Source organism: Lates calcarifer, linkage group LG7_2 (assembly GCF_001640805.2).
Source record: "Lates calcarifer isolate ASB-BC8 linkage group LG7_2, TLL_Latcal_v3, whole genome shotgun sequence".
Lineage (NCBI taxonomy): Eukaryota > Metazoa > Chordata > Actinopteri > Centropomidae > Lates > Lates calcarifer.
The window spans coordinates 9,940,400-9,966,650 of NC_066854.1; the positions used below are offsets into that span (position 1 = coordinate 9,940,400).

At 41.0% G+C, this 26,251-nt stretch overlaps 1 protein-coding gene and 1 long non-coding RNA gene across 2 annotated transcripts in view; one reads left to right on the plus strand and one right to left on the minus strand.

Moving 5' to 3' along the window:
* Positions 1-59: 59 nt before the first annotated feature.
* LOC127139135 (uncharacterized) lies at positions 60-9,545 on the minus strand. Its single transcript, XR_007809090.1, has 4 exons — positions 2,680-9,545; positions 424-475; positions 206-334; positions 60-105 (listed from the first exon to the last, which is right to left on the minus strand). It is a non-coding gene; the product is annotated as an uncharacterized LOC127139135 (long non-coding RNA).
* mgat5 (alpha-1,6-mannosylglycoprotein 6-beta-N-acetylglucosaminyltransferase) overlaps positions 1,705-26,251 on the plus strand; it is an 83,505-nt gene continuing 58,958 nt past the window's right edge. The window contains exons 1-3 of the mRNA XM_018689212.2: positions 1,705-1,873; positions 16,021-16,494; positions 20,449-20,613. Of these exons, the coding sequence (XP_018544728.1) occupies positions 16,254-16,494; positions 20,449-20,613 (406 nt within the window). The 5' untranslated portion in view covers positions 1,705-1,873; positions 16,021-16,253. The remainder of the gene's footprint in view (positions 1,874-16,020; positions 16,495-20,448; positions 20,614-26,251) is intronic.

Consider the following 26,251-nt stretch of genomic DNA (forward strand, 5'->3'; position numbering starts at 1 on the left):
GTTTTTGGAAATACATGCAAAGTAATTCTAGGTGTGTCATGCTGTCTTATGACTCTTACCGAATGCTGATCCACATTTAGTGAACGATTTCAAAGCATGTGTATCCTGCATACACAACAAAATGACAGTCACAGTTGGTCAGTTAGCAGGAAAAAAGGAGGAGAAACCTGAAATGTGAGGATCTAAGGATGAACACTGCATTTACCCAAAGGTGCTGCTGTGTACACAGCTCCTCCTCCACCTTTTCCTCTCTGTGTTATTTGTTTGTTGTTCTTGTCACACAGAAGTTCACCTCTCTCCTCCTCAGCCTCTTTTCCTCCCTCACCGCTCTTTCCTGTGGTGGATGAGGAGACAGTTTATTGTATTTCTTCACCTCACTGTTGTCTATTTTTATTGTCTGAGCGCTGGTATAAATATCAGTACCTGAACTTTTTCCAGGTTAGTAGCTGAGTCAGAAGATGTGCAGCATGCACACCTGGAGGATAGATGGACCACAAGACAAAAAAAAGCATGTCACTAAATATTTGAGCAATGTTTTACTTCCTACACTTTTTACAAATGCAATAATTAATTTGATTAGATTTGTTAAAATAATTCAGTAACGTTAACTCTAAAAATGCATAAAGGGCTCCCATTTCTGTTTGTAGTCTGTTGCGTCTGACAGCCAGCAGATGGCAGTAAACACAAAGCTTTTATTGGTCTGTACAAACAGGAACATGTAGTTAGGGACCATCCTGTTTTATGCCTTCTTTCCTGTTAAAATGCCTTTGTGTGGCAATGTCATTGAACATCAGTCACATTTAAATTCACTATATAGGCTTTACAGTAATCAAAGGTGAAAGCAAACTTCAGGTAAGGAAGTAAGTAAACAATGTATTTATAAAGACTGACCAGCAAAATAGATTTAAGTATAAATTCTGTCAAAAGTGTCTCTGGTTTCCACTATTCCCAGGCAAAAAAGACAACAAGAACTGAGTTGGATTTTTGTCTGTCCTTTGTTTTGATGTATTACAGAGTTTATGGCAGATTGTAATTTTCGGATATTATACATGGTGTACTTTAAGTCTTGAGATCTATTACTGTTAAATAGCGAAAATATTTTATTCTGAAGATATTTTAATTGAATAAAAGACAATTTATTTTCATCATCTGTCTTTTATTGAGGTTTTGTAGAGATGGGTGATTTAGCTTTACTGTAACATATTAGATGAAAAAGTGGTGGAAAAAGTGTTCAGATACTTGAATGAAAGTATAAACCATATACCACACTGTAAAAAACCCACCATTACAAGTAAAAGCCTTGTGCTGAGAATGCTCATTAATTAAATTATTAATTTAAAAAGTGTACAGAAAATAAGCTCCCTTGAGTGTTATATCGTTACATTATATTATTAATGTATTAATATAGACGCATTAATGCAATGTTAGTGGCGTTTTACTATGTAGCTAAGTTAGTCAATTAGAGCTGACCTGCACCAGCTTTTATCGGCTCATCATATATTTTGATATGTAAAGGTTTGTTAAGTAAAGTTATTAGATAAATGTAGTGGGGGTAAAGAGTAAAATGTTAATGTAAAATACAAATACCCTAGAATTTCTATAGTGTACAGTACTTGAGTAAATGTACTTGACCAGGGCTCAGTGTTGGGTTTTACGTTTTGGAGCGGGCTGTTAACACGCAGACGGTCCCTAACCGGTCATCGCGTTCTGCAAGTGGGCAGAGCAAACACAGAGGCTCGTGCGCTGAGGCTAGAATCTCATCCCTCCAGTCTGCCCCACACAACGACGTCTCCGGTCGCTCCTTCCTTGGATTTTAAGTCTTATTACCACCATTTAACATCGCCGTGAGCCACCGACACAAACCATTAAGAAGGTAAGCCCCATTCTGTCACCGTAACCGGCGTGGAGCTTGTTTTCTGTCCCCGCTGTAGAGGAAATAAGGCGCAGTGTTTAGCTGTGTGTTCTCGGGAGGAGTGGGCGACTTGTCATTGCGGCTGTGCGTGTTTTGTTGTGAAATGAGTGGTGGTCGACCGAGGCAGCCAAGCCGACTCAAGCCCCTCCAAAAACAGACATAATGTAGCCAGAAACAACGTTAGCTGGCACGTAAGGCGACTGGCCACAATAAAGCGAATAGCTGAACAGCTAACGTCAACGCTAGCTGGCTTTTTACAGCCAGTTAGGGAATCAGGACGTTAATCGACGCAGCGAGCAGGGGGTCCCATTGTTATTACACGGCAGGTTTAGCTAGCTTATAAAGAGAAGTGATAGTAACAGAATGTGATAATGTGGACATTGACGGCATACCTGCCGAATAGCATCCCTGTATCGGAGACATGTCTCGAACAGGTTGTTAAAGAAAACCGTTAAACTCCAAGTCATTGGCAGCGTCTTTTCTGTTCAGGTGAACATTTACAGCAGCGCTTCGTTAATGATGGACCCCCGGGCTATTGTCTAATTCACCAGCAGTGCTATTAGCTGTTTCAGGCGGTTATTACTCTACTGTGTTAACACATTCACCAATAAGGAAGAAGGTAGTTTATATTTACAGCTGCATTCGTCGTTGTGTCAGTGACAGACGACCTTCTCCCTCCCTGACAGCGTGAAAGTGTTGCACTAACTTGTGTTTTCGAGCAGTTTTATCAAACAGTAACCAGGCGTTTCACCTTATTACACACTCACCGGGGAAGACATATTTGCTCTGGGATGTTCTTCTAGTCTCCAGAGATGATGTTCGTGACACAGACAACAAGGAAAACAAGCTGTGGAAGTTAAGCATGTTAATTCATACCTGTGGGTCAACAGTATCTTCTCGGGAAGAACTAGACCGGTATTTCTGGCCTGCATGATATCAGTAACACCTGTTATGATATGGGCCAAGGCTGAAACTGAAAGTAAATACCTATGGAGCAGTACTTGCTACGACATGTTTCCTTAATTACGATACAGGTAAAAGCCAAGTTTATTATATGGTTCTTTTATAGTTTTTTTTAAACCTAAAAAAGGTAAAATAAGTCAGTAAGAAGGATATAGGGAGAATGAAAGGCTGTTTGCAGCTGCAGAAGCACTTAACTCACCAGTACAGTCCAGTAATTTTCATTTTGCAACATGAGTAGTCTCATATAATCAGGTTATGACATGCTGATTTCATTATATGAGATGTATCTTGGGTTATCATCATGCAGGCTGCAAATGTGACTGTGTGTACTTTCTACAGAGAGCCAGTCAAAACGTCTTCATGTCATTTAAGATGCTTGTGATATGGTTTTGGTAGGTGCTCAGGAGATGTGTGTCTACTGGGACATATCTTATTCAATGTGACCTAGCAAAAAAAGAAAAAAACGTCCCTCCTTTCTGGTTATGATCCTCGACTGTAGGCAGTGAGCTAATGCTGAGCGTAGTGACCATCTAGAGGTGAGCCACCGGCTGCCCCTGGCTTTATAAAGAGCTCTTTCAGTCGCCTTTTTTGCCGGAGCCCCTTGGGATTATAAATCCTGAGGAAAAGGAGCTTTGCTTCAGTGGCATGCTTCACTGGCAAGAAATCGTTGGGAGTGTGTGTGTGTGTGTGAGTGCGTGCGTGCATGCATGAGGGGGTTGTGTCGGTGGGCTCGGTTGGAGAGCAAGCAGAGGTGGTGGAGGGGATGAGGAAGGAGGGATTGAAGATGGAGGGATCGGGGAGAACTAGGGCTGGAGTGATGGATGCAATGCAGGGAAGTGGAACACTTGGCCTTTCTGTGATTAAAGGGCTCCTGTTCTTGCAGCACAGACACACACACACACACCTGTCTTTTCTTATTTGTGTGGTCTAGTTACTGATCACAAAGCCAAACATTTCTGGATCTCCAATGTCAGCGATCCCTAAAAGTGATTTGATTTCCAGTGTTATTTAATGTCAGGGTTAATACAAAGTATACTTAAGGGCAGACTGAGGTATGAAGTCAGCTTTTTTGGGGGGAAGCTTGTGCATTTTACCCAGAAACCCCCACTCCACCTAGGCTCTCCACACTGAATCATGCAACACACATTTGCCTCTTTACAGTCAGTCCACTGTTTGGGGCTCTGTAGCTGTAGAGCTCTCATTTATTTGTGCTGCAGAGAAATGTTCATTGGCAAGGCAAGTCACAAAAAGTACAGTAAATCCTCTTGAAAAGCTGTTTTCACATCCAGGGCAATGACTAATAAAGTGAGAAAGCAATAAAAGGAAGATTAGGGATTTTCTGATTTCTCACCTCAGCCTCCTCAGAACAATGTCAGGTCTGTATTGTTTTACTTTGCAGATGACCTTTTATGTGTGGTTATATACATATACATATGTAAATGTCACCAGGATGTGAGACATTCAGATTTAGCTAGCTGCTTCTCTCCACAACTTGTCAAACCTGGAATACTAGAAGCACTGTGGTTAAGGAAACCTCTACCTCAGTTAGCCCATGGAATCTTGCAATGCCAGCATGTGAGCATAAACCACTGTCACTGTCAGTAACAAGGCTTAGTCATAATAATCAGTGCTTGACAGCTTTGTTGCTAGGACTGTGTTTATATAGGACTGAGCTGAGCTGATTTTCAATCTGTAGTGTGGTCTGATTGACTGAAAGAATAAGCAAATGTGTGTGGCAGCAGTTTATGCTGTCACAAAGAGAAAAAGTAAGGACACTTTGCCACTCCTGATGTCTTTAAAGGGTTTTAGAGGATTTGGACCTACATTAAGAGAGGAGAGCAGAATTAGGATTAGTTTTTTGGGGGGGGGTGTTAGGAGTTAGACGTGCAGTGCAGAGGGCTGGGGATGTAATATAGTCAGTGAAGGCCCTCACAGGCACAGCGATATCAGCGTGTGCATGTTTGCATACGTCTGATTGCATAACAGTTCACTGCCCTTGCACTTAATTCACAGAATAGCTGCATTAGCTTAAAATGTTTTTGCTTAATTTTATGTCAAAGGAATGTGAATATATGATGCTTCTTGGTGTGTGTCTGTGTGTGTTTCTATGGTTGTGTGGACAAATGTTGGTTTGAAACTGTTATTGTGAGGAGCTTGATTTCAGCTGGTCCTCAAAACTTCAAAAATGTTAAGAGTTAAGGTTAGGCTGAAGCATTTAATTCAGAGTCAGAATCAGAAATACTTTATTAATCCCTCAAGGGATATTGTTAATGTTAATATGTGATGGTAAAGGTCAGGATAAGGCGGACTAGGGAATGCATTATGTTAACGAGAGTCCTCACAGGCAAGTATGTTTGTGCGTGTCAGTATTCTGTCTTTGTTTACTATCACTGTTCTTTAGCACCGATATACCAAGACAAAGTCCTTGTCTGTGTAAACTTACTTGGCAATAAAGTCTGATTCTTATTTATTACTACTCTGTTGTTCTTCAACATATTGTGATGAGGCCAGCTTGTGTTACCGTAGCGACACAGTTTGTATGCGGTGGCAACAGGAAGAAACAAAGCGCCACATATACATCTCATTTGCAGTTTTGCAGGTCATGGTCAGGGTGGTCTTGTCCTTTCCGTCTGTCTCATGATGTGTTGTGACAGGTTAAACCATCAGTGCTACTCTGAGGAAAGGCGTCTGTTTTTACGAGTTGGTAGATGACCTTGTAAGATATTACATAATACAGTATGTCTACTCCAACTTCCTTACTGGCAACACAGTACAAAAGAACTAGTGTATCACAAGTTCTGTGGAATGCAAAGAGCTTGAGAGTTACTTGTTGGTGCCTCAGAAAAAAGGAAGTCTCACTTAGAGAACAAAGAGAAAATCAAGCACTGACTTCACAAGAGCTGCAAAGTCAGTGCAGTTCCTGGATATTCACCACACAGTGTTGGTCATGTGTATCCACCAGAAGTGACAACTTCCCTTTTTGTACAGTATTTAAATGTTTAAAATGTGTTCAACCCTATAATAGATTGTTGCTTTCTTTGTTTTTTGAAAAATATAAATCTGTGTTGTGTTTCCAAATGCTCAGTAAGACAAGGATTGAAGTATAATTAAAAAGGAATAAAACAAATTACAACACTGAAGGTACACTTCTAGGTCACCTCTTACTTGGCTTCCTTTTCCATGATGATTGTGTGAAATTCAGCATGTTTTCTTGCTCCTGTCTCCAGAAGTGCTGAGGTGATTCCTTTTCTGAGGACAGTTTAGGGTTCAAAGAGTCTCACCAGTGTGGGAGAGATGCTGGTCTTCAGCAGCCACTCTGTGGCGTCTGAGCTGTCAGGAGACTCTGCTCTGTCAGAGCGACCTGTCCCTGAATGATCCACCGCAGACACAGTTGATTGGATTTAGGGTTTCCAGAGCTGGAGCTGGACTTCAGGTCGAGGTTGGGTTTAAGCTCAGTGGATTGCAGGGTGTTACTCCAGAGGTGGAGGGAGGAAGTTTAATCAAGGTCGATGGTTGTATAATAAAATTCTGATGTAGGCTGAATATAATTTACTTTTTATTTGATCATTCTTAACACATGGGAGATAATTTAATTAATTACATGTTCTGATCTCAGGTCTCATGATGAACTGAGCCTGCAGCACAGAACTTTTCTCTGAGTCATAATGAGATTATAATCTTAAAAGCTTCAGGCAGAATGTTTCAGGAACATAGAGTGGTAGCAAATAGGAATTCAGTCAGATAAATGGATGTGTGCAGTCCTATATGCATCAGATAGTAGAAGAAGATGGACAGTGCCAAAGTGGGTGCCTTGAACACAGGCCAGTGGTGTTGCACGATTGGTTTCCCCACTGTACATTTTTAATAATTCAGCTCATTGAAACCAGGCTGCATTTGTATTGCCTATATTTTTCAATTATTTTTCTCCAAAGCATCAAAATAAGATTAAGATTAAAATCATTGTTTTAAAATTGCTGTTAAGTACATGCTCACAGTTGCCACAGTTGTCATAGTAATGCAGTGTATTCTCAGCAGTTTCAGGTGAACAGCAGTCAGCATGTTGTCTGTCAGACACTGTAAACAGAGCTCAAAGAAACGTGGATATGTCTCAGCACTCAGTCTTAAGACAACTAAAATAAGTCAAATTAGACTCTGTGATGACGCTGCTTTCAGCTTCTCATGGGGAAGGGCACCAGCACCAGAAAAGAACCAGAATGCCTCGTCTACAGGAAGGAAAGTGTCAAATGTGGCAACGGTGTTAGACACACTCGGCAGGTTCTTTAGTCACCAAAGATGTTGAATACTTCAAGCGAGTAAGAGGAGTAAATGTAACATAGAGTCAATGCATGGTGTCGTTTGTGTGTGTTTTATGCCCTTTAATATAAAATTTAATGTAACCAGAACAAAAATTATTATTAATTTGCTAATTTAGTTACAGTATTTAGACCTGTGTGATTTCTCTTAATATTAATTAGAGTTGAAACAATAAAAAAAAGAAAGAAAATAATCATCAGACTCATCCAAAATGAAAATCATCATTAATTGCAGCCCCAGTATTTATATAAGGCCAGTTCATATGTGTCATATGATGTGTGTGAGAGTGTGTGGTGGGTGGTGTTTATGGAGAAGTTTCTTGAAAATAAAATTCACTATGAAGGGGAAAAGTATCAAGTTGAATATTGCATGGTGCTGACATCTGGCAATTTTCACTTAGTAATGCATTTGTAACGTGCTGAAATATACTGCAGGGTTGCATGATTGATGACTGGATACAGAGGGAGTATTGCGTGTGTAAAAAAACTACGAAGGCAGAACTGAGAAGAACGATTCACCTGAATGAAGCTTAAATACCACGTGTTCCATATGGAAATTCACATCGTCATTTTAATCTGTGGTGGCTTTAGTGTCAGACAGACTAAGGTGAGCGGTGGCGAGAATCGAAAAGAAGATAGAGGTAGAGAGAAGCTGACGTGACAGTGTTAGAGGTTTTGTGTTTATTCTGAGATTACACTGTGTTTTTTTTGTGTGTCCTGTAAATGTATGCATGCTCATTTTCAATGTGGTAATGAGGGAACTTCCTACAGCAGGGTGTTACTTTGCTGCCCTGAATGCATCACCTTCCCCCCATCATCATCTGACTTACTGGAAGACTGACAACTAAAATAACATTTTGTTTTTCATTTTCGTGGTATCTCACCCTCACCACCACAGGCTGCAATAAATCACATGTGTTTTTTTGTTTTTGGGTCATGAAAGTTATCGTTTTCTTGAACCTAGTTGCAGAGAGAGTCTGTCTTCAGCCGTGGCGTCAGCTGTTCATATCCGGTTACAAACTGGATTCACACCAGTAAGGTGGTGAAGCTGCAGCGGGGCCTGTTTTCTCTGGAGGGCCTAATGAATAATTAAGAGGCGGGGCTTATGCGAAGAAGTCCATTAAGATGCAGAGTCACACCGGTCTCCATGGCAGCAGGGCCATATTATCAGGATCACGTCTCCTTTGGCCGGGCGACAGGCGAGCTAGCACTAGTCTCAGTCTGGGAGAGAATTGGGTGGAATGAGGAATTTCACTTTTCCAGGATGAGGTCTTGAGACGATACTTGAAAATAATCTTGAAGCCTGAGCCTGTAAATGTCTGTGCTAAATGGAGGGTTGTCACTGCATCAGTGAGAGAAGAAGGTGGGCAAAGTTAGGCATGAGGCCATCTTGGATTTTGGATTTTTGTTTTCAGATGTAGTTTTGGTGTTTTATGGAGCAGAGCTTAGTAGTACTGACGTGATTCTGACTATAAGTCGACTAACAGAAAACAAATCTCCAGCAATATCTGATATTTGATTAATTATGCATTTTTTAGAGCGAAAATGGTTAAAAAATCACAGGTTCCATCTTCTCAAATGTAAATATTTAATGGTTTTCTTATTCTTATATGATTGTGGAATGAATATATTTGACTTTAAACCACCACAAACCCATTTGTGGAACTTTACAACTGGACCAAGACCACCTGAGAAAGAGGATCTCAGTCTGTGCTTTGTCCTTGATGTGAAAGCAGCAAGGTTTTATGGCAGTTGATATGTGATTTTAGCACAAATCCTAAACCGTTAAGGAAAAGCTTTTTTTACAAATTATTTTATAAGCATGGTAACATACATGAGCGCGGGGAGTTGGCCTGATCATACAGAAAGTGAAAAGGAGATAGCACAGGTGTGTTGTATTTGTGGCTTACTCTGTATATTTTGGCAGTTCCTCATTAAAAAGTGAGTGAAACAGAAACCGCACAGTAACTGTACAACCTTAATATTACAGTAAAAGAACCCACCTTTTGTCACACAGAACTGAAGGCTTTTTATTTCGGTCCAAACCGAAGTGAACCAAAACTACAGGTGTGAACTCTGTGAGTTCTGGTTTTCAAGGTCTGACACTGTGAGCCCTCCTTGGACTCCATTCTACTGCTGAATTAGCCATTAGCAGCTCCTGTTTGCAGTGTAGCCATGGATGTACAGACAAGTATCACTAGATTACTCTGATACTCTAGAAAATGTAAAAACCTGATGATTCTGAGTTAAGTTCTGGAATCATAAGGAGCGTCTTTTCTCTGTGATTTCTTAGTGGGTTTGCTGACGTTTATTTGTGATGGACAGCAGAGATAATGATCATCATTGGTAAGTGTAAAGCACAGGGACTCTAAATAATATGTGTATTTTTAAAAAAAGTACATAGTAAAAGTAAGGCTGGCTGCCACCACCAGAGAGCTCTTACCTTGGTGCAAGAGGTCAAGCTCAGTGAAAGCCTGTTTCTGTTCAGGAGAAAAATGGATACTTTTTCAAAGGTGATCCATAATTGATGGCCGAGGCTACATCGAGCATATTTCACTACTTTCTGTGGTTATACAACGAGCTCTTAGTGTATGTTATTTCACTTCAGTAGAATGCTCTCTCTCTTAGACCTGAAGTAATGCACTGGAATTAATCTAGACCCCCCCCCTCCTGGCCTTCACCTTTATGGAATATCCCTGAAACTACTCTTGTTATTTTCAGCTCCAATCACTGATGCAGAGGCAATGGACAGAGTCTTTACCTCACTCAGCCATCTGGCCCGGTCTTAACAATTCAGCATATGACAAAAGAAGGGCAAAGGTTGCGTGATTAGGACTCTGCCTGAAAGATATTAAAGCTTTAGATGATTATTTTGACATTGATGCAATATCATCATTTACTCTAAATCCCTGCGACTTACTGTAAACCAGTTACATCTGGAGGGAAAATACAAGCAAGGATCCATGATTGCTGCAGGAAAGACAGAGCGCTCATTGTAAATGTTCATGTTGGAAATATTTTGAAGCTTCAAACTGGAGAAACAAAGCTCTACTTTTTGTTAAAGCTTAGTCTGGGATTGTTCCATTGGTATTAAATGAGAAATTGACTCTACTCTGTATGGAACTGCCACATAATGAACTCTTTCTTTCTTTCTGTTTTTTTCTAGGTAATCCATGTATCTGTCTTCTCCTTCCCCTGATTGGTGCTTTTTATTACATCTGTCATGGATTTCCTTTGAATTTTTGCAGTCATAATGCACTTCTTGTTACGAAGTATGACCCACCATCTGTTGGACCTTCTAGATGCTTATGTATTTACCATAAAATCTCTTGTCTCACCTTTACTGCAAACAGATGGTGGCATTTGACTTTTTAATGTGACTACTAGACAGCAATGAGCTGCTCCTGTTATTCTGTTTTCACATTTGTACTTAATTTAGATCAGTTAGTTTTAACATTAAAGAGTCTTTACCCAGAATTCCTCTCTATTCTAGTAGAGTAAAGGCTTCCTGCTGTGCTTAAATATAAGGGTCACCAGTGCAACAATTAAAATAGACACTAAACTGTTTTCATTAGGAACACAGTGTGGAACACAGGGAACCTATTTAAACCAAATCTGTAATTTCAGAATGGAAAGCAGGGCATAGTTTTCTTCTTCTTCTTTGCTCACCATTCTAACCACACCTTTCACATCAATCTTTCAAAATATTCTCCTGTCATTTCCTTGTGAGGGAGTAGAGTCATGCCTCCTTGTTTAATGTCTGCCTATCAGTGCTACAGCGTGGTCGATCATGAAATATAGTTGAACAACAGACGCGGCATTGGAGCTGAAATTTCAGCTCGGTTGTCGCCAACAGGAAGAGGTCTTTTGTAGCAGACAGTGATTTCTCCCAGGCTTGAATGATTCAATTGTTTCTGTCTTCATTGCCTCTTGAACCTGCAGGCTTTTATGTGCTACTTCTCCCCAACAATGAAAAAAACATTCAGCAGGTTGTTATGTTATCATCTCAAGTTGCAAAGGATCATATATTCTGCAACCTTAGCTGGCTGTCAGCACGCAGAGTTTCACTGGGCTGTTGCTGCTGAGAGCCAGAGGGCTCCCTGCCAGACAAATTACGATCCTGAATTAGAAACCAGAAGGTAACTGAGAGGAGATGTATACACTGCTGGCTGCATCGTGTCTTTCTCCACGGATTATAGGACGCAGCCTGTGATTGGAAAGCTTTCTAACAAAGGCGTGATCAGTTTCTGTCTTAAATAAGATGGATAGACACAAGAAATCAGTCCAGACAAGAGAGCCAGCTCCGACTGAGAGTGTGTGTATTTAGAAAACGGTTGAGTCAATGTTCTGTGTAGGTTTTGGCTCGTGCCTCTTCCAGTGATGTACCATGGGGCAGTCTGAGCGTCGTCCCTCTCTGATAAACAGCCCCAAAGCCTCCCATCCTTGTCGGCGCCCAAACCAGCAAGTGCTGCCAGCCTTTTCCCGCCCTCCTCCCACAGAGTCCCGAGCAACGAGAGACATCCGATGTTATCAGCACTGCAGATTGCACAGCGCTACTGCCAAGGGCTTGTCTCATGAATTCACAGTGCGGTGCAGAGATTTTTTTTTCTTTCCACAGAAAGGATTGTTTTGCGCACACCACAAAGCAAATTAGAGTTAAATGTTAGAAAAAAGAAACACAGATTTGCATTTTTCCTTCTTTTCAGACAATCTACTATTTATCCCTGCTTTGGTAAAATGTATAAAAAGAACTCTGTATAGAACACGAGCCTTCGTCTTAAATGACTGAACAATTATAGTGTGTCATAACCTGCTGTGAGATTCCAGCCCTGCTGGAAGCAGCTTGCAGCTGTCTCTGACCTATTTATGAAGCTGATGGATGTAAGGTGAAAAGAGGCTTTTGTGTGACTGCCTTTTGTGTTGTTTGGGAAGGTGCTGATGATTTTCTGCCAACAGTTCAGCGCTGATATAACCATCTCTGCCCTGCTTTAGAAACAGTGAAAGTACTCCTGGTGAAAGATGAATTAACACAAAGATTTTAATATGGACGAGTGAGAGCATTTTAGTTGTTTGAGTCAAGTGTATGGTGGGTTTTGCAAAGTGTTGCATGCATTGCGGCGGCTTTGGTCCTGACGTGGTTAGAGCCGCTTTGAAAGAGCATAAGAAAGCCGCAGTTCAAAAGCAAGGCTGCAGAAATCCCCTCCCCACACTTACCCTCATTTACAGCTACAGCGGTTGAATGCAGATGAGAGAACATCCAACATCTTTTTTCTTTCAGCTTGATTGCGTGCTGAAAAGATTTTTTTTTAATGTTGCTCAATGCCTGAAGCTTTGGGCAATTATTTAGCTGTGTATATAGATTGCCTTAAGGTCAGTAAAGACTTGTTGAACTATTTAACAGCTTCATGTGCTGCAGGGCTGTCTCATTTTGCATTATGGGCAAAACTTTGATGGTTTTGGCCAAATGTGTTGTTACTAGCACGCTTGTGTTCAATCAGCAATAAAGGTTGTAAGCATGAAAACAGCATATTATAGTTTAATGTCTACATTAATTAGCCTGTTGGGGATTTTCTCTCTGAAGCTGTTCACACAGTGGAAAAAGGGGAAGTGTATAAAGACTAGAAATGTGATATGCGTTTATTAAGCATCAGAGATCTGATCTGTTCTGGTCCATGGCTGGGCTGGGTATATTTTAATGGATGGGTATAAGCTAAAATACTACTAATCAAAATCTGATCCTTTCATTACTGTACTCTGCTGTACTGATGCTTCTCTCCTTTAAGACAGCCAGGCGCTGGGTGCCAGGCAGATACCAAATAAGAAACCCATTCCAAAGACTCCCCCTTGGCCCTACTTTGTCCTCTGCCCTGTAGGGTGGGGGTGTCCAGGTTCATTTAGGGATCAAGAGGTAGTGGTCATCCAGCACTGCAAATGGCCATCCAAACTGAACATTTTCAGTTGCAGACTTTAAAGGGAGAGGTAGACAAATTCCCAGAATACTTTGAGTAATGAATAATAAGTGGTGTCCCAATTCTAAGGTAAAGCCTCAAGCTTTACCCCATGTAATAAAAAAACCTTGTTAAAACGGTATCCAGTCGTTTGTTTACAGTATTGCAGAACAACAGTAAAAATGAAATGCCTTATTATACTGCACCATAATGAGAAGTTGTAACTGACAAAGCACTCTGACCTGTTTTCTGTTGCTGCAAATGTGTGTCAACAACACACATTGAATAGTGAATAGCAGCCTTAAAGCCTTTAGGATTGTTTTGACACAATGGAAACTTCAACAGTGAGTTGCTACATGGGAACAAAGTAAGAGTCGGAGCAACAGGAAATGAATAAGAGCTTGTGGTTGTGTGATTTTGAAAATGGCCCAAGCTCTAATTAGTGACCCTGAGTCATTTTAACTGTCTTGTATGCAGATAAAGTCCAGATTAGATTTTAGACTCTTTCATTTATGTTTAAGCCCAATTCACGCTTGCTGCACCTGTGTGGCTGCAAAGGTTCACATGATGTAAATTAATTTGTATAATTCCCGTCTTTTTCAGCCAAATACAACAAACCGAGTTCTTCCTCATGCTATCATGAGGTTGGCATCTTGTTTTCCAGTGTACATTTGTAGAATATGTGTAGTGTTGTGTAGCATTGAAGCGTGAATAAGCCCTTGAGGGTGAGGGGGTGATAATACACCTGAACACCTGCTTAACATGTCAGAAGAAGAATAACTTATGCTCTTTTGCATTTAGTTACAACAATAAGAGTTACGCCAACAACTACCCACAAACTAAGACAAACACATGGATGACATTTGCCTCTCTCTCACACACACAAATTGCTCAGTGGTTTAACTGATCAGGAGTCAGATAAATGCTTCTGCATATGGGTGCACCCTCTGTGTGACTGCATGTGTTGAAATAGCTAGAGCTGCCTTTTCCTGATGCTTTAATCATACAGGGTGAACAATGGTTAATTTCTGTGTAACGTCAGGTTGTAATTTTCAACCAACACAACATATGACCAATTCTTCACAGAGATCAACTTCTGTTTTACTTGGTGCTGAAACAGTTCATCACAGAGGTAACTGTAACTAGTTTGTCTTTTTTCTTTTTTTAGGAGTGTTTGGTACCTTCGATAGGAAGCTGATAATCGAGAAATAACAGGAAATGAGGGGATAAAGAGATAATGAATGACGTGCGACAACGACAGGATGCCATCTGGGGATTTTTCAGTTCACAGATGTTGTAGTTTTCAGTAGTTTTGATAATGAAGTTGAGTGAATCGTTGTTTATCAAAAAATACCAAATATTCTGTGGTTCCAGCTAATAACATGATGCTTGTATTGCAGCTTGTCTCGGTTGTGTTGACTGTTTTTGACAGCTGGTTGGGCAAAACTAGCCATTTTCCATTCTTTTCTGTTTTGAATAAGTGATTGAAATCCGTGAAGCTCAGTTTGACTAATTCACCTTTCGCCTCCTACAGATTTTTTTCTGTAGTGAGAGTAAATGAGTAAACTTGTGACCTTTATATCTCAAACATGTACACATGCTTAACCACACACAAACCCCATCTTTGTCTAGCGGCCTATTGAAAATTTGGCCAAAAAAAGATGTAAAAACAGAGAGAGACAGTTTATTTAAAATTCTGTTTGTGTTCTGGCTTGTCAGTGGGGAAGATAGATCGTAGGCTATCCAAATGTTTATATTTTGAGGGAACTATAAACCCTCTCGCATAGCCCCATCAATCATAAACGCCACACTGTCTGGGTGAGACAAGGCTGTTCTCTGTAGCTTCTCCTTCAAGAGTCAGAGATGCATTAACTCAGATTTTAAACTACTTTGGTAAACCTTATCTTGTTTATAGCAAGGAGTTGCAACTATTTTAATCTTTGCACACCAGCATATGCAACACAATGTATTTCTCCTTTTTAAAAAGAAGATTTTAGTTTAGTTTAGACATAGCCTTAGGCAACAGTTTTAATATTATTTTCCATGTGTAAAAAATCCAAATGTATACATTCCTCTGTGGTAAACTTCCATTCAACTTCTCTCATCTAGTCAAATGTTGTGTCACCATTCTGTGTACATACTGTAGGAGCTTCCACACACAATGACCTCCAGTTGGGATACAGTGAGCCTCTGTGATGTGTGGTCTGCTGCAGTTATAAACTGACTGCTCTGCTTTAAAGTAACAGGCATGAGGTCTGTTCTGTGCTCATTTCTAACGCCTCCAGTTTGGCAACATATTCAAATGAACTTCAGCTGTAAGTTTGTTTCTCACCCTTTGGAAATCCATTGGTACCCTGTTGAAACACAGTTCAACCTAAGAGAGAAATATTATTTTATGTAGTGGGGTGAAAGCTTTGCTGTGTCTCAGATTACTGAATTAAGTTCAGTGCTGAAACACTAAACACCTGATTATCAACCTGACAGAAAATTAATCATCAAAAGAAATAAAAAAATCCAAATATTTGATGTTTCAGCTTCTCCAGTATTGGGATTTGCTTCTATTTTGTCTTTTATTTCATCATAAACAGAGTTTTTTTTTTTTTTGGTTATTTTACATTTTGGTCTGTTGGTCAGACAAAAACAAGCCATTTAACAATGTCTTTTTGGGCTCTCATAACTTTTAATGGGCAGTTTACACTTTTATTACACTTCAGTTCACTGAATTACATCTGACACTGCTGTCTCACTCCAGCTATCAGGGTTTAATTGTAATGGTGTACGTGTGGGATAAGTTTGGGAGAGGAAACGCCCTCATTATCTCTGTTTAGCAGACAAACCAACTGACCACTCATCTCTCTTTCTGTTCTGTCTGTGTTTTCTGCAGGAGGATGCAGCAGGTCAGACTCGGTCCCCTGAGATGCTACTGAGCGATGAGGATGGGTCAGAGAAGGAAATCGCGCTGGTGAGGCAAACAAGCCGTGCACCACCCCTCAAAAACCACCGCAGCTACACCGACTGACGCAGCCATGCCCCGCCTGCCCTCCTGATTCTCCTCCCTGACTTCTGCGCCTCCCGCTCGGTCCAATCAGAGTCACAGCAACTCCCCGTTGAGTCAGCATGGCTACTCCCTTTCTGTGGAAGCTGTCGTCCCAGAAGCTGGGCTTCTTCCTGGTCAGCTTCGGGTTCATCTGGGGCATGATGCTGCTGCATTTCACCATCCAGCAGCGGGCCAGCCATGAGAACAGCGCTGTACTACGGCAGCAGATCCTGGACCTCAGCAAGCGCTACATCAAAGCGCTGGCTGAGGAGAACCAGAGTGTCATGGATGGACCCTATGTCGGTACCATGACTGCTTATGGTGAGTAGCCTATAATGTGGAAAGCACAGGTTTCTTTCACAGGATTAGCCTGCTAATATTATAGCAAAATTAATGTATTAATTGATGTTGAATGAGCCATGATTTCCTTCATTTTTGTACGACAGGCAATAACACAACCAAAGAGGCACCCTTTAATAGAGTTATGATGGGCTGTTCCCTCCATTTTCACATCTTTAAATTGAATGCGGTTCCACTTGTCTACCTCTTCAAGAGGCCTAGCATTGCTTATATTCAAGAAAACTTGTCAGGGAGATTTAACACTGATACAGCTGCACTGGAGCATAATACTATAATACCGCAGGTCCAGAAGACCCTTCAATAAGTTATTCATGCCATTAATAGATCTGTATGGCTCGATGGGAGGCCTCATTAGAAACCTGAGATTGGAATTGATCGTTCTCTAATGCCCAGAGAAACAACAGGATACAGTAAAGCTCCTGGAGATTAAATCAACTCCCAGAGAAGGTAAAGAAGAAGTTGGAGTCTGCAAAGAAAGAAGTGCAGTATTTGCCTAGAGTTTTAAGTTAAGTTTACACTTTCTTCTGCAAACAGTACTTTTTCCGTTTAACTGTTTTGTCTGAGGTTAGTGAGGAAGAAGAAACTATGCATATACAGCATATACTACATTTACATAGGAATTATCCTGCTGTAAATCATGATTAGTTTGGGTAAATGTGATCCAAACCCAGTCCACAGACTTTCCTGTAATATCAGCTACAGTTTCCAGGGAATGTCCTGTCCAGTTTGTTTTGTTGCCTTTATATGATGGATTGATTTTTCACGGTGCTGTCGGAGCTGCAGCACAGTCTGCTGACCACCGTCCAATATCACATCAAAATCCATTTCATGTCCTTGATTAGATAGAGAGGCAGCAAGATACTGTGTGCTTCCTGTGTTCACTCATTGGGCAATGATTTGCCTTGATACAATTTGTAATGAGTTTAAGGGGAAACAGGGTTTCCTCCTTTGCAACCCATAAATGACCCATAAAATCTTAATGCATGTGAATTTAATATTGTATCTCTTGAAAGCCCATTTGGAGCCTGGTTGGAGTATTGCTTTATTGGTTGGTCTGACTGTAAGAAACACACCTGTTGAAAGGCATGGAATCAATGTGTTTGAACAGCTGGTGCTCAGCCTGTAATTACACAGCCAACTTTTTGGATGTTGTGTTTAAGATTTCAGTAATGCAGCGTTTAATTTTGACTAAACGCAGCTTTGTCTGGAAAGGACTAAGAAGTTTTACATTATATTACACAAAGATAGTGCCATTAATTGAACTGAATACACATAAATATACTATAAGCCCTAATTAACATTTATGATGTTGGTTCAAACTTGGCGATATAGCCAAAAATGGGGCCTTGATCAAAATTAAATTTTTTTTTTAATTAAAATAATTAGATTGTAAAAATCTAAGTTAACTGAAACCTAACTTGTGCAATGCATCCCTCTAATCTTGTGACGTGATTGGCTGTTAGTGATTAATTCCTGTACAAACTATTGAAGCAAGGAAATTAATTGTATTGAACATTTATTGACCATTTGTTATAGTTCACAAGGAAAATTATCTCGCCATTTCACATATTGCAAAATAAATGTATATGACGATAATGATTGGTATTGTTTTATTGGCTGGCTGTAATGTGGATGTTTTGCTGGTGAGAAATGTTTACAGATGGTGTCTTTATATTGCTAGCCTTAAATATAATATGTTTTAGCAGTGTCTTCCAGTAGGTCAAAGCCTTGGTACTAAAGGTATAGTAGACCAGAATTGCGTTTGCATATTGGTCCTCTCTGATTGGTTAGAAGGACAAGGCTCACTCAAAAACCTTATAAGGGAATATCTATACGAGCAAATGTTGTTGCTGTTATTTGAAAACGTTCTTCCCCTCGGTGCCACGTTTCCACCAGCAGGACCTCTCCACCTGAAACCTGCTCTAAATTGCTGACATACACCACCTTCCTCCTCCACAGTAAAGTCAGACGTGGCAAGGATGCGATCTTTTCCTTCCCACCTGTCCTGAAACTGATCCGGGCAGCCGGGTGTGACGAGCCACCTGACACTGTATCCTGTTACCGTGCAGTTCAGCAGCTATTGTGGGTTTTCTTTTGTGGCAGCGGACACGTATATCATGCTTGTTCTCTCTGCCACCGCCCACTCTCTGGGGTTGGAATCAGAACTGAGACTCGCCGGGCCGTGCTGAGACTTGCCTTACGGATGACAATAAACAATAGGGATCACTGATGAATGCCTCTGGCTTATGTCCTAGTGTAATCACTTCTTTTTAATGAACATGGGCTTAATGAGAAATCCCAGGTCATGTTCACCCAGATTTTTATGTTACATGACATTATTCTTAAAAGCAAAGTGAAGGTCCGAGTGTTTACTGCCGCAGGATTTTATTTTGCAACTGCATCACCTTGTTAAGAAATATTGAGACAGGCAGAAATATGTCCCTAGGTGAGCTATTACTCATCTGGTTACCCAGCAGTGTACTTAGTGGAGGACGAGTATTATTCACAGCACCATGGATGCTTTTCTAACACACTAGCTAATGAAGGTCTCTGACTCAAAACCTCACATTTAATTATTGTAAAGCTTGAACATTTTTTTGCTTTCAGAGTCACATTGGGTGAAAAGTCCTTATTTGTTGTCCTGAACATAAAGGGTTTTCAATTTTCATAGAAACCTACCAAGACTAGACAACCCATGCCTAACAATTAATTTTTCATACGTCAAAGACTTTTTTTAAACTATTACAAACATTTTTTTCTTTCCCTAGGCTTTAGCTAATGTACCAGTTGAGATATTAAACAAACTTGGTGAATCTGTGAAGTACAGCCTGAAGTCAGTGGGCACACGCCCGTGTTCCTGAGGTGCACAGAGGGGGGCATTAACTCTGGACTCACCCCTTCTTTTCCAATTATGCTCATTCCGACAGCTTGCCAGGATCCGCTGCTCCAAAGCTTTCCGTTTGGTTTCTTCCTGGTCTCGCTGTGGCGCTCTGTGTGCATCAGCTCTTCCCAGCGCACGTGGCTCGTCCAAATCAGACAAATGCCCTGGCGCCTGTCTTCACACGAATCGGGGCTGGTGCGCTCTGCCAGGCCTCGTTGTGCCCTTGCCAATCTTTCTGACGTGATGAAAACTGGCGTGTCAAATGCATCGCAGTGAGGGGAAAATGTGGCGCTTGTATGTGATAGACATGCAGCAATTATCATCATCTGAGGGAAGCAAATGTGCTGCACCCTGGATCTGGCTCTGTACACATACAGTGTAAGCCAATGCATAGATGATATAGTGGGTTCTTTGCTGTAGACAAATAGCATGTGCTGATAACATAATATTTATTGTTATTCTGTGGGTGCAAGCTTGAAACAAGTTAACATTTCTGTAAATGTCATAGCAGTTGCTGCAGGTTACTGTATCAGACAAACACCACAATAAATAAGGCCAGAAAATGCCACGCATTAACCGCACCCCCCACTGCCCATTCTTCCATTAGCTGTGTCCTATGCAGATAAATGCTCATGGAGGGAAAGAAATGCAAAGGCCCAAATTAAATAGCAAGGTCACAGCAAAGACACAGCGGCTCCTGCTTTACATTTAAATAAGCCTGGAGCTAGCTGCCTAGAGCGTCTCTCGTCATACATTTTGAAACATACTGTAGCTGAGTGAGATCTACATGCCGTGTGATTTACATGCATGTATTCACTATAAAGATAAGCCTGGTGATGATAAAAGATATGGACGCCTTCTCTTAGCAATGACATACAAATACAGTTGTGGTTAAATTTCACTAATTATTATGGCTGTGGCTATGGCCTCCATTGTGGCACTTCTGATCAGTGTCAGATATCTCATGTTACTGGTGGAGACATAATGAACGTTAGCATTTACCCCTTTGACTTGATTCATATGCTTACTTTCAGACTTGAAGAAGACCCTCGCAGTGCTGCTGGATAACATCATGCTGAGGCTGGGCAAGCTGGAGTCGAAGGTGGAGAACATCTACAACGGTACAGGGGGAAACCTCACCAACGGCACCAGCACCGCCACACCCAGCGCCACAAACTCAGAGAAAGTGAACGTGGCAGGTACGTACTGGATCTTTCAGTTCTGCTGTTGAATAGTCTGGAGTGTAAGAGAAGGTCACCAAGCTGACTTGAATGTTATTATTCTTATGAACCCTGAGTCATGTTTGGGCACGTTTCTGCGTTTTCTTTTTTCCAGAGGAACCCTGTTGTTGAGGGTGTGAAAGTGCACAGTGCAACATAAAGTAGCTGAGACCAATTAAAGGAATGAGGATAAGCTGGTTGTGGCTGTTTTCTATGAGCCTTGTTTTGTTTCAGAATTCCCACAGCGAAAAAAACATTCCCGAGGCGTACAACCAGCTAAACTCTGCCAGTATTGCACAGTGCACACCAGGCACTTTATAGGACCAGACCGCATCCTTGGACATAATTCAAATAAGGCCTCCATTCACGCTGCATGACCCTTTTATTAGTTTTCATTGATTTTCCTGCCAGCTTTCAGATGATGAATTCAGCCCAGTTGGGAGAGCGAGGTGTTGGTTTTTCAGGGATCCTGGGACTTGCTCTCAGTTGTTTGCGCAGCATTAAACAGTAGGAATGTGGAGTCTGTGCCGTGGAGCAATATATGCAGAAATGGATTAGGCTGATTGAGTTGTACAAAGTCACATTTACATGGATCTAATCTCAGTGACAGCTGCTGTCCCATGTCCTGTAGAAAATGTTGACGTTGGCTTTGTAACTTTTTCTCTTTTTAAAACCTTGAGTTGAACAACAATATGTAACATAATTAACGGACATGAACAGTATGTGAAAGTGACTGATCATTATCACGACAATTAACATCATAGACAGCATAGTGTGAAAATCTGACTTCCACATGCTTTCACAGCCAGCGTGGTGTTTCATCATACAATCACTCAGTCCCGTTTACTCTGTCTTTGGTGTCTTGTATTTGTGCAGCGCTGTCAGAGCCTCTGAGTGCTTTTTTCTTATCTAGAAATATTTGCACACTGAGATAAATTAAAGATAATGTTTCATTATAAAATGCGCCTTTTAAAGGAATATTCATCGCTGCAAAAACAAGTTTTAGATGTCAGTGGAGCTGAAATGATTAGCTGAGATGTAGCTGTTAGTCGCCATTAGTTGAAATTAATTGCACACAATACTAGTAATTTATGTGTCATTAAAGTCAACTTTTATACAGAAATAGCAAATATTCACTGGCTCAGTCTTCTTGAATGTGAATATTTTGTTGTTTTCGTAGTTTTCCTGCAGTTAATATCTTTGGGTTTTGGACTGTTTGAGACATTTTTCACTATTTTCTTACATTTTATTGACCATTTGATGATTGATTATCAGTGATTATAAGTCCTTAAAAGCTGACAGTCTGGCAGCCTAGTTTCTTCAGGTACAAGAATTGCCTCTCGAATAGTAAAGGTCTGCTCTCAGTCCAGCCATTGTGGACACTTGAGATGAGACACTAATCTCATACACAATTGTCGAGGCACTCTTGGCTTGAGCTCTGTGTTCTGCAGCGATAGTACCTGGACCTGTGACACGCGTCAATAAACCTGCAGCGCCCTGTTTGCTTTAAACATCCTGCGCTACCTTGAGAGACAATATTCGGATCCTGAATGCAGGTCAAGCTGACAAAGCAGCGCCCACATCTCTCTTGGCAATGTACTAAAGGCCCCAGCACTCCAAAGTCTCCATTGGAGCATGCCTCCTGTCTTGGAGTGGGTGGGAGGCAGCGGCGTTTGCCAGCTTCGCTAGTGCTCCTCCTTGACTGGAAGGCAATTACAGAGATAAAAATCTGGACAGTGAAGGGAACACGCCTGCCTTTCAGAGAGGCTGCTATCAAGATTGAGCTGAGCAGCAGCCCTGGGACTGCGCTGTTTCCACTTCGATTGTATGTATTTTCTTAGCCAAGCACTCTGGCATGTGAGGGACCAAACCTGGGACTTGTTAGTATTCACAGTTTATTCCTGGATTTTATTCTGTCTGGTTTAGAGTTGAGATGCGCAGGGATAGAGCATCATACAGTGTACTTTGTTTGTTGCTCATCTTTCTAAGAAATGCACAGCATGTTGCTAATTCACTGTTTTATTTCCTCCCTCTTTGAAATCCCACAATGCACCAGGCTATTTTGAAAGAAAAACATTAACAAATTCCCAAAATACTTAGAGACACTTACCAAAGCCCCTGATGATTTCCTTATGATGATGCTAAGATTACAGTTTGTAAAAATCATAATCTGTTTCCAACAAAACTCATTCTGATGTGTGATCAACGTAACACCTACAATCAGTCCTACTCGGCTGCTGCTGTTGTGAGCCAGCAGCTGTGCACACATTGCGGAACACTGCTTCTTTCTCGTGATCGGTCATCTCACAAAAATGTGGCCCGCTTTCATTGCTTTACAGTCACGCTTCATTGTGTGTGCTGCAACAACTGCTTTGGCGGTTTGAGGAATGAGAAATGGTGTCAACATGCTACATTTTTATTTGCTGTGACGCAAGCTCTGTCTATACACAGGAATAGCATCGGCCTTGTAGTCTGATGCATTTAGCCAAGGACAACGGGCACAGAGGTCCCTTATAGGATCAAAACAAGTCGATCTGGCCTTGGTTGCTGCTCAGCAGGAGGCAGATGGGACTCGGTCCAGCAGCAGTCAGTGACGCCTTGTCTTGCCATGTCTCGCTGATGTGGCTAATCAACCTCTGCAGTGGTGTTTCATCTGTGGGCCAGCCCATGACATGGAAATGTAATCTCCTCCTACACACACAAACCCCCAGACAGACAGAGGCAGATGTTATGAATGGTCATGTGGTTATTTGCAGCCATCTACTGTAACAGGCTTTTTCTCCATCTCGTTTCCCTCTACGATATATTCTTCCGCCCCTCGCGAGTGTTTAAAGTTATCAAGGCGCCTTCAATCTCAGCCACACTATCAGTGACGTGACTGATTTGTGGCATCCTGTCTCTGTGACACCGCTGGCTTTTTCAGTAAAGAGAGACCAGTGCGTTCACAGCTCAGGGTATCTTCACTGCTTTGTCCCTGTCAGCTATTGATCCGGTTGCATCTCTGTTTGCTATTCACAGTGAAAGATGAGATCCAAGGCCTCAATGTCAACAAAGGAAAGGGTCAAGGATAGGGTTTCTGCTGGGGATTGCAGGCGCCCTTATGATTTCATCGGTGCCTGCATTTTATTTTCATTTTAGGCATTTAGCCTATGTTCTTATTTGTCCAGAGCGACTTAGAGGAGGGAGACGAGGTGGATTTCAGAGTTAGACTCCAGGATTCTTTTCCTGTGAAATCTGAAAAGTCTAATCTGCAAACAATCACCATGTAATTACCATTTTAATACTGAAAACATCTCCTGGGCCTCTCTTGGATTTAGAGCAGAGTCTATGGTCTCCATTATGCTCTGGAAAGCCTGTTTACTTCCTCGGTGTACAGATCAATACTAATAAAGTACACACATACACATCAACCCGCTCGGCGCTAATAAGTTGCTGAGAGATGCTGTCTGCGCCCACACTCTTTGAAACACGAGCGTGAATTCTGACACTCATCACGCTGCAGTGTCATGTAAATGACACAAGAAAATATGTTAAGTAGAGAGTTACTGAAAGAAAAAAAAGTTCAAACATTTAAAATTTTAGTATTTTTGTTTACTTTTTTAACGCCAGAGCATGGGAAAAAAGCTGAATCACTCAATCACTGGCTAGCTCTGGAACTGTTAGCTTCTAGCTGTTACTACATGAACTCGGTGTAAATAATAGATTAAATATTGATTCATTAATCAGCAGGGTGATCAAAAAATCATGAAAAAAGAACTGTGATTATGCTTATATTGTATTATATTGTATTGACTGTGATAATCAGAGTCAAAGATCTCAGTTTTTCTGCATGGTTGATCAACATCAGCATCACAGAGCATGTGTATGACCCTACCAGGAGTTGTGTTAACGTACATGACTGTGATGCAGGGAGTTAAAATCTGCAGCAGTACAAAAAAACTCCCCTTGCATCCTGTTTGACACACACTGAAATACAAGCTTGTTACCTGAGCTTTGATGCCTTTGATGTGGAGATCTGGAGGGGAAGTGTTCCTCGCCCCCACATCTTGTGCTTACCTGTCTGTAGCAGTTTGACGCAGGCTGAGCCTCTCCAGGACTTTCCCCTCACGCACCAACAAGCAACAAGCACAGACAGGCCCTTCCACTCTGCATGTGTGTATGTGTGCATATTTTCATTTGCGTATGGAATCCATCACTGCAAACCATGTACACAAGCGTGAATTTGTGCCTGTAGCTCGCAGGTCCCAAGAGATCCCTCCCATATGGAGTGCATCAGATCCTCTTATAGCAGTGTTGTAAACAAACAGCAAGAAGCTGTAGACAGTTTTGCTTTCATCACATTTTCTGTCTGGCACTGTGTATATAAATGTTTCTTGAGGTGTTTGGATCAGTTAGCTTGAAGTATGTAAAGCACATTATCTTTTCCTTGTTAATGCTTAAATCACAATCCAGCACTTGGAAATAAAATGGAGAAAAAATTCCCTCAAGCCCTAAAAAATGTTGGCAGGAGAATTTTCATATAAACAGCATATTTTAAATGTAACTCCATAGCTATGTTAGACACTGTTGTTTATCATGGGAACAGAGGAGTGAACTGAGAATGCGCACTATTTCTGGCAGTGCCCTGCTTCACATTCATACCAGAGATACCAGTGTGATTGCAGCCACTGCTGGACACTGAGTGGATTTACTGGAGAGCCTGGAGTTAAGGTGTTGATCATTACTGAGAGAAGAAGGCTGTAATTCTTCTAATCATTGACTGGAAATCTGCTGGGTGCTGTTGCTTCTGTGGTCAGAATAAAAACAGTCCACAGAGCCATTAAAGTGCTCTGTGGGACCCTCAGACCTGTTGCATGTTTAATCATATTTAATGCACCTAAATAGCAGAAACATTGTCTGACCCAGTGTTGCAGGGGACACTGCTGTCTGTGTGCACCATATTTAGCAGCTGAACCAAAAAATTTGTTCAGCACGATAACACATTGATAACCATACAGTGGAGGCAACCATTTCCAGTGTACAGTCATTATAATTGATAAGCTTGGATGCGTCTGGAGGTAACATGAAACTGCCTGTAGAGAAACAGTGTTTTATTGAAACCGAAAAGGCTCAAAATGTAACCAAACAAACAAACACCTGTGACATCTTTATGTCCTGAGGTGTCTGCTGCATTGGTCCCCAACCTTTTAAAACCAGTGTTGCAGTATTTTCGTGTTTCGTTTTTAAACTTTCGAACTGAAGTTTATACATGAGACGTGCGATTTTCCATAGTTTATATATGCAAACTAGAGGTACAACAGTTAGTCATGTAATCAATTAGTCAGTTTGCAGCAGTTTTGGTAATCATTTAAGTAATTTTTCAAGCAAAAAATGGTAAAAATTCACAGGTTCCAGCTTCTCAATGTAAATAGTTGCTGTTTTATTTAAGTCTCTAAAAAATAAAATGAAAATCTTCAGGTTTTGGACATATGCAGATGTAACCTTGGACACTGAAATAGTTTGTTTTAATGAAAATAATCATTAGTTTCAGCCCTAATATAAATAGTATATATATTAAGTATACTGTGATGTCACGGCTACAGTTTATATGAATTATATGAATATGATTTGTGCAATT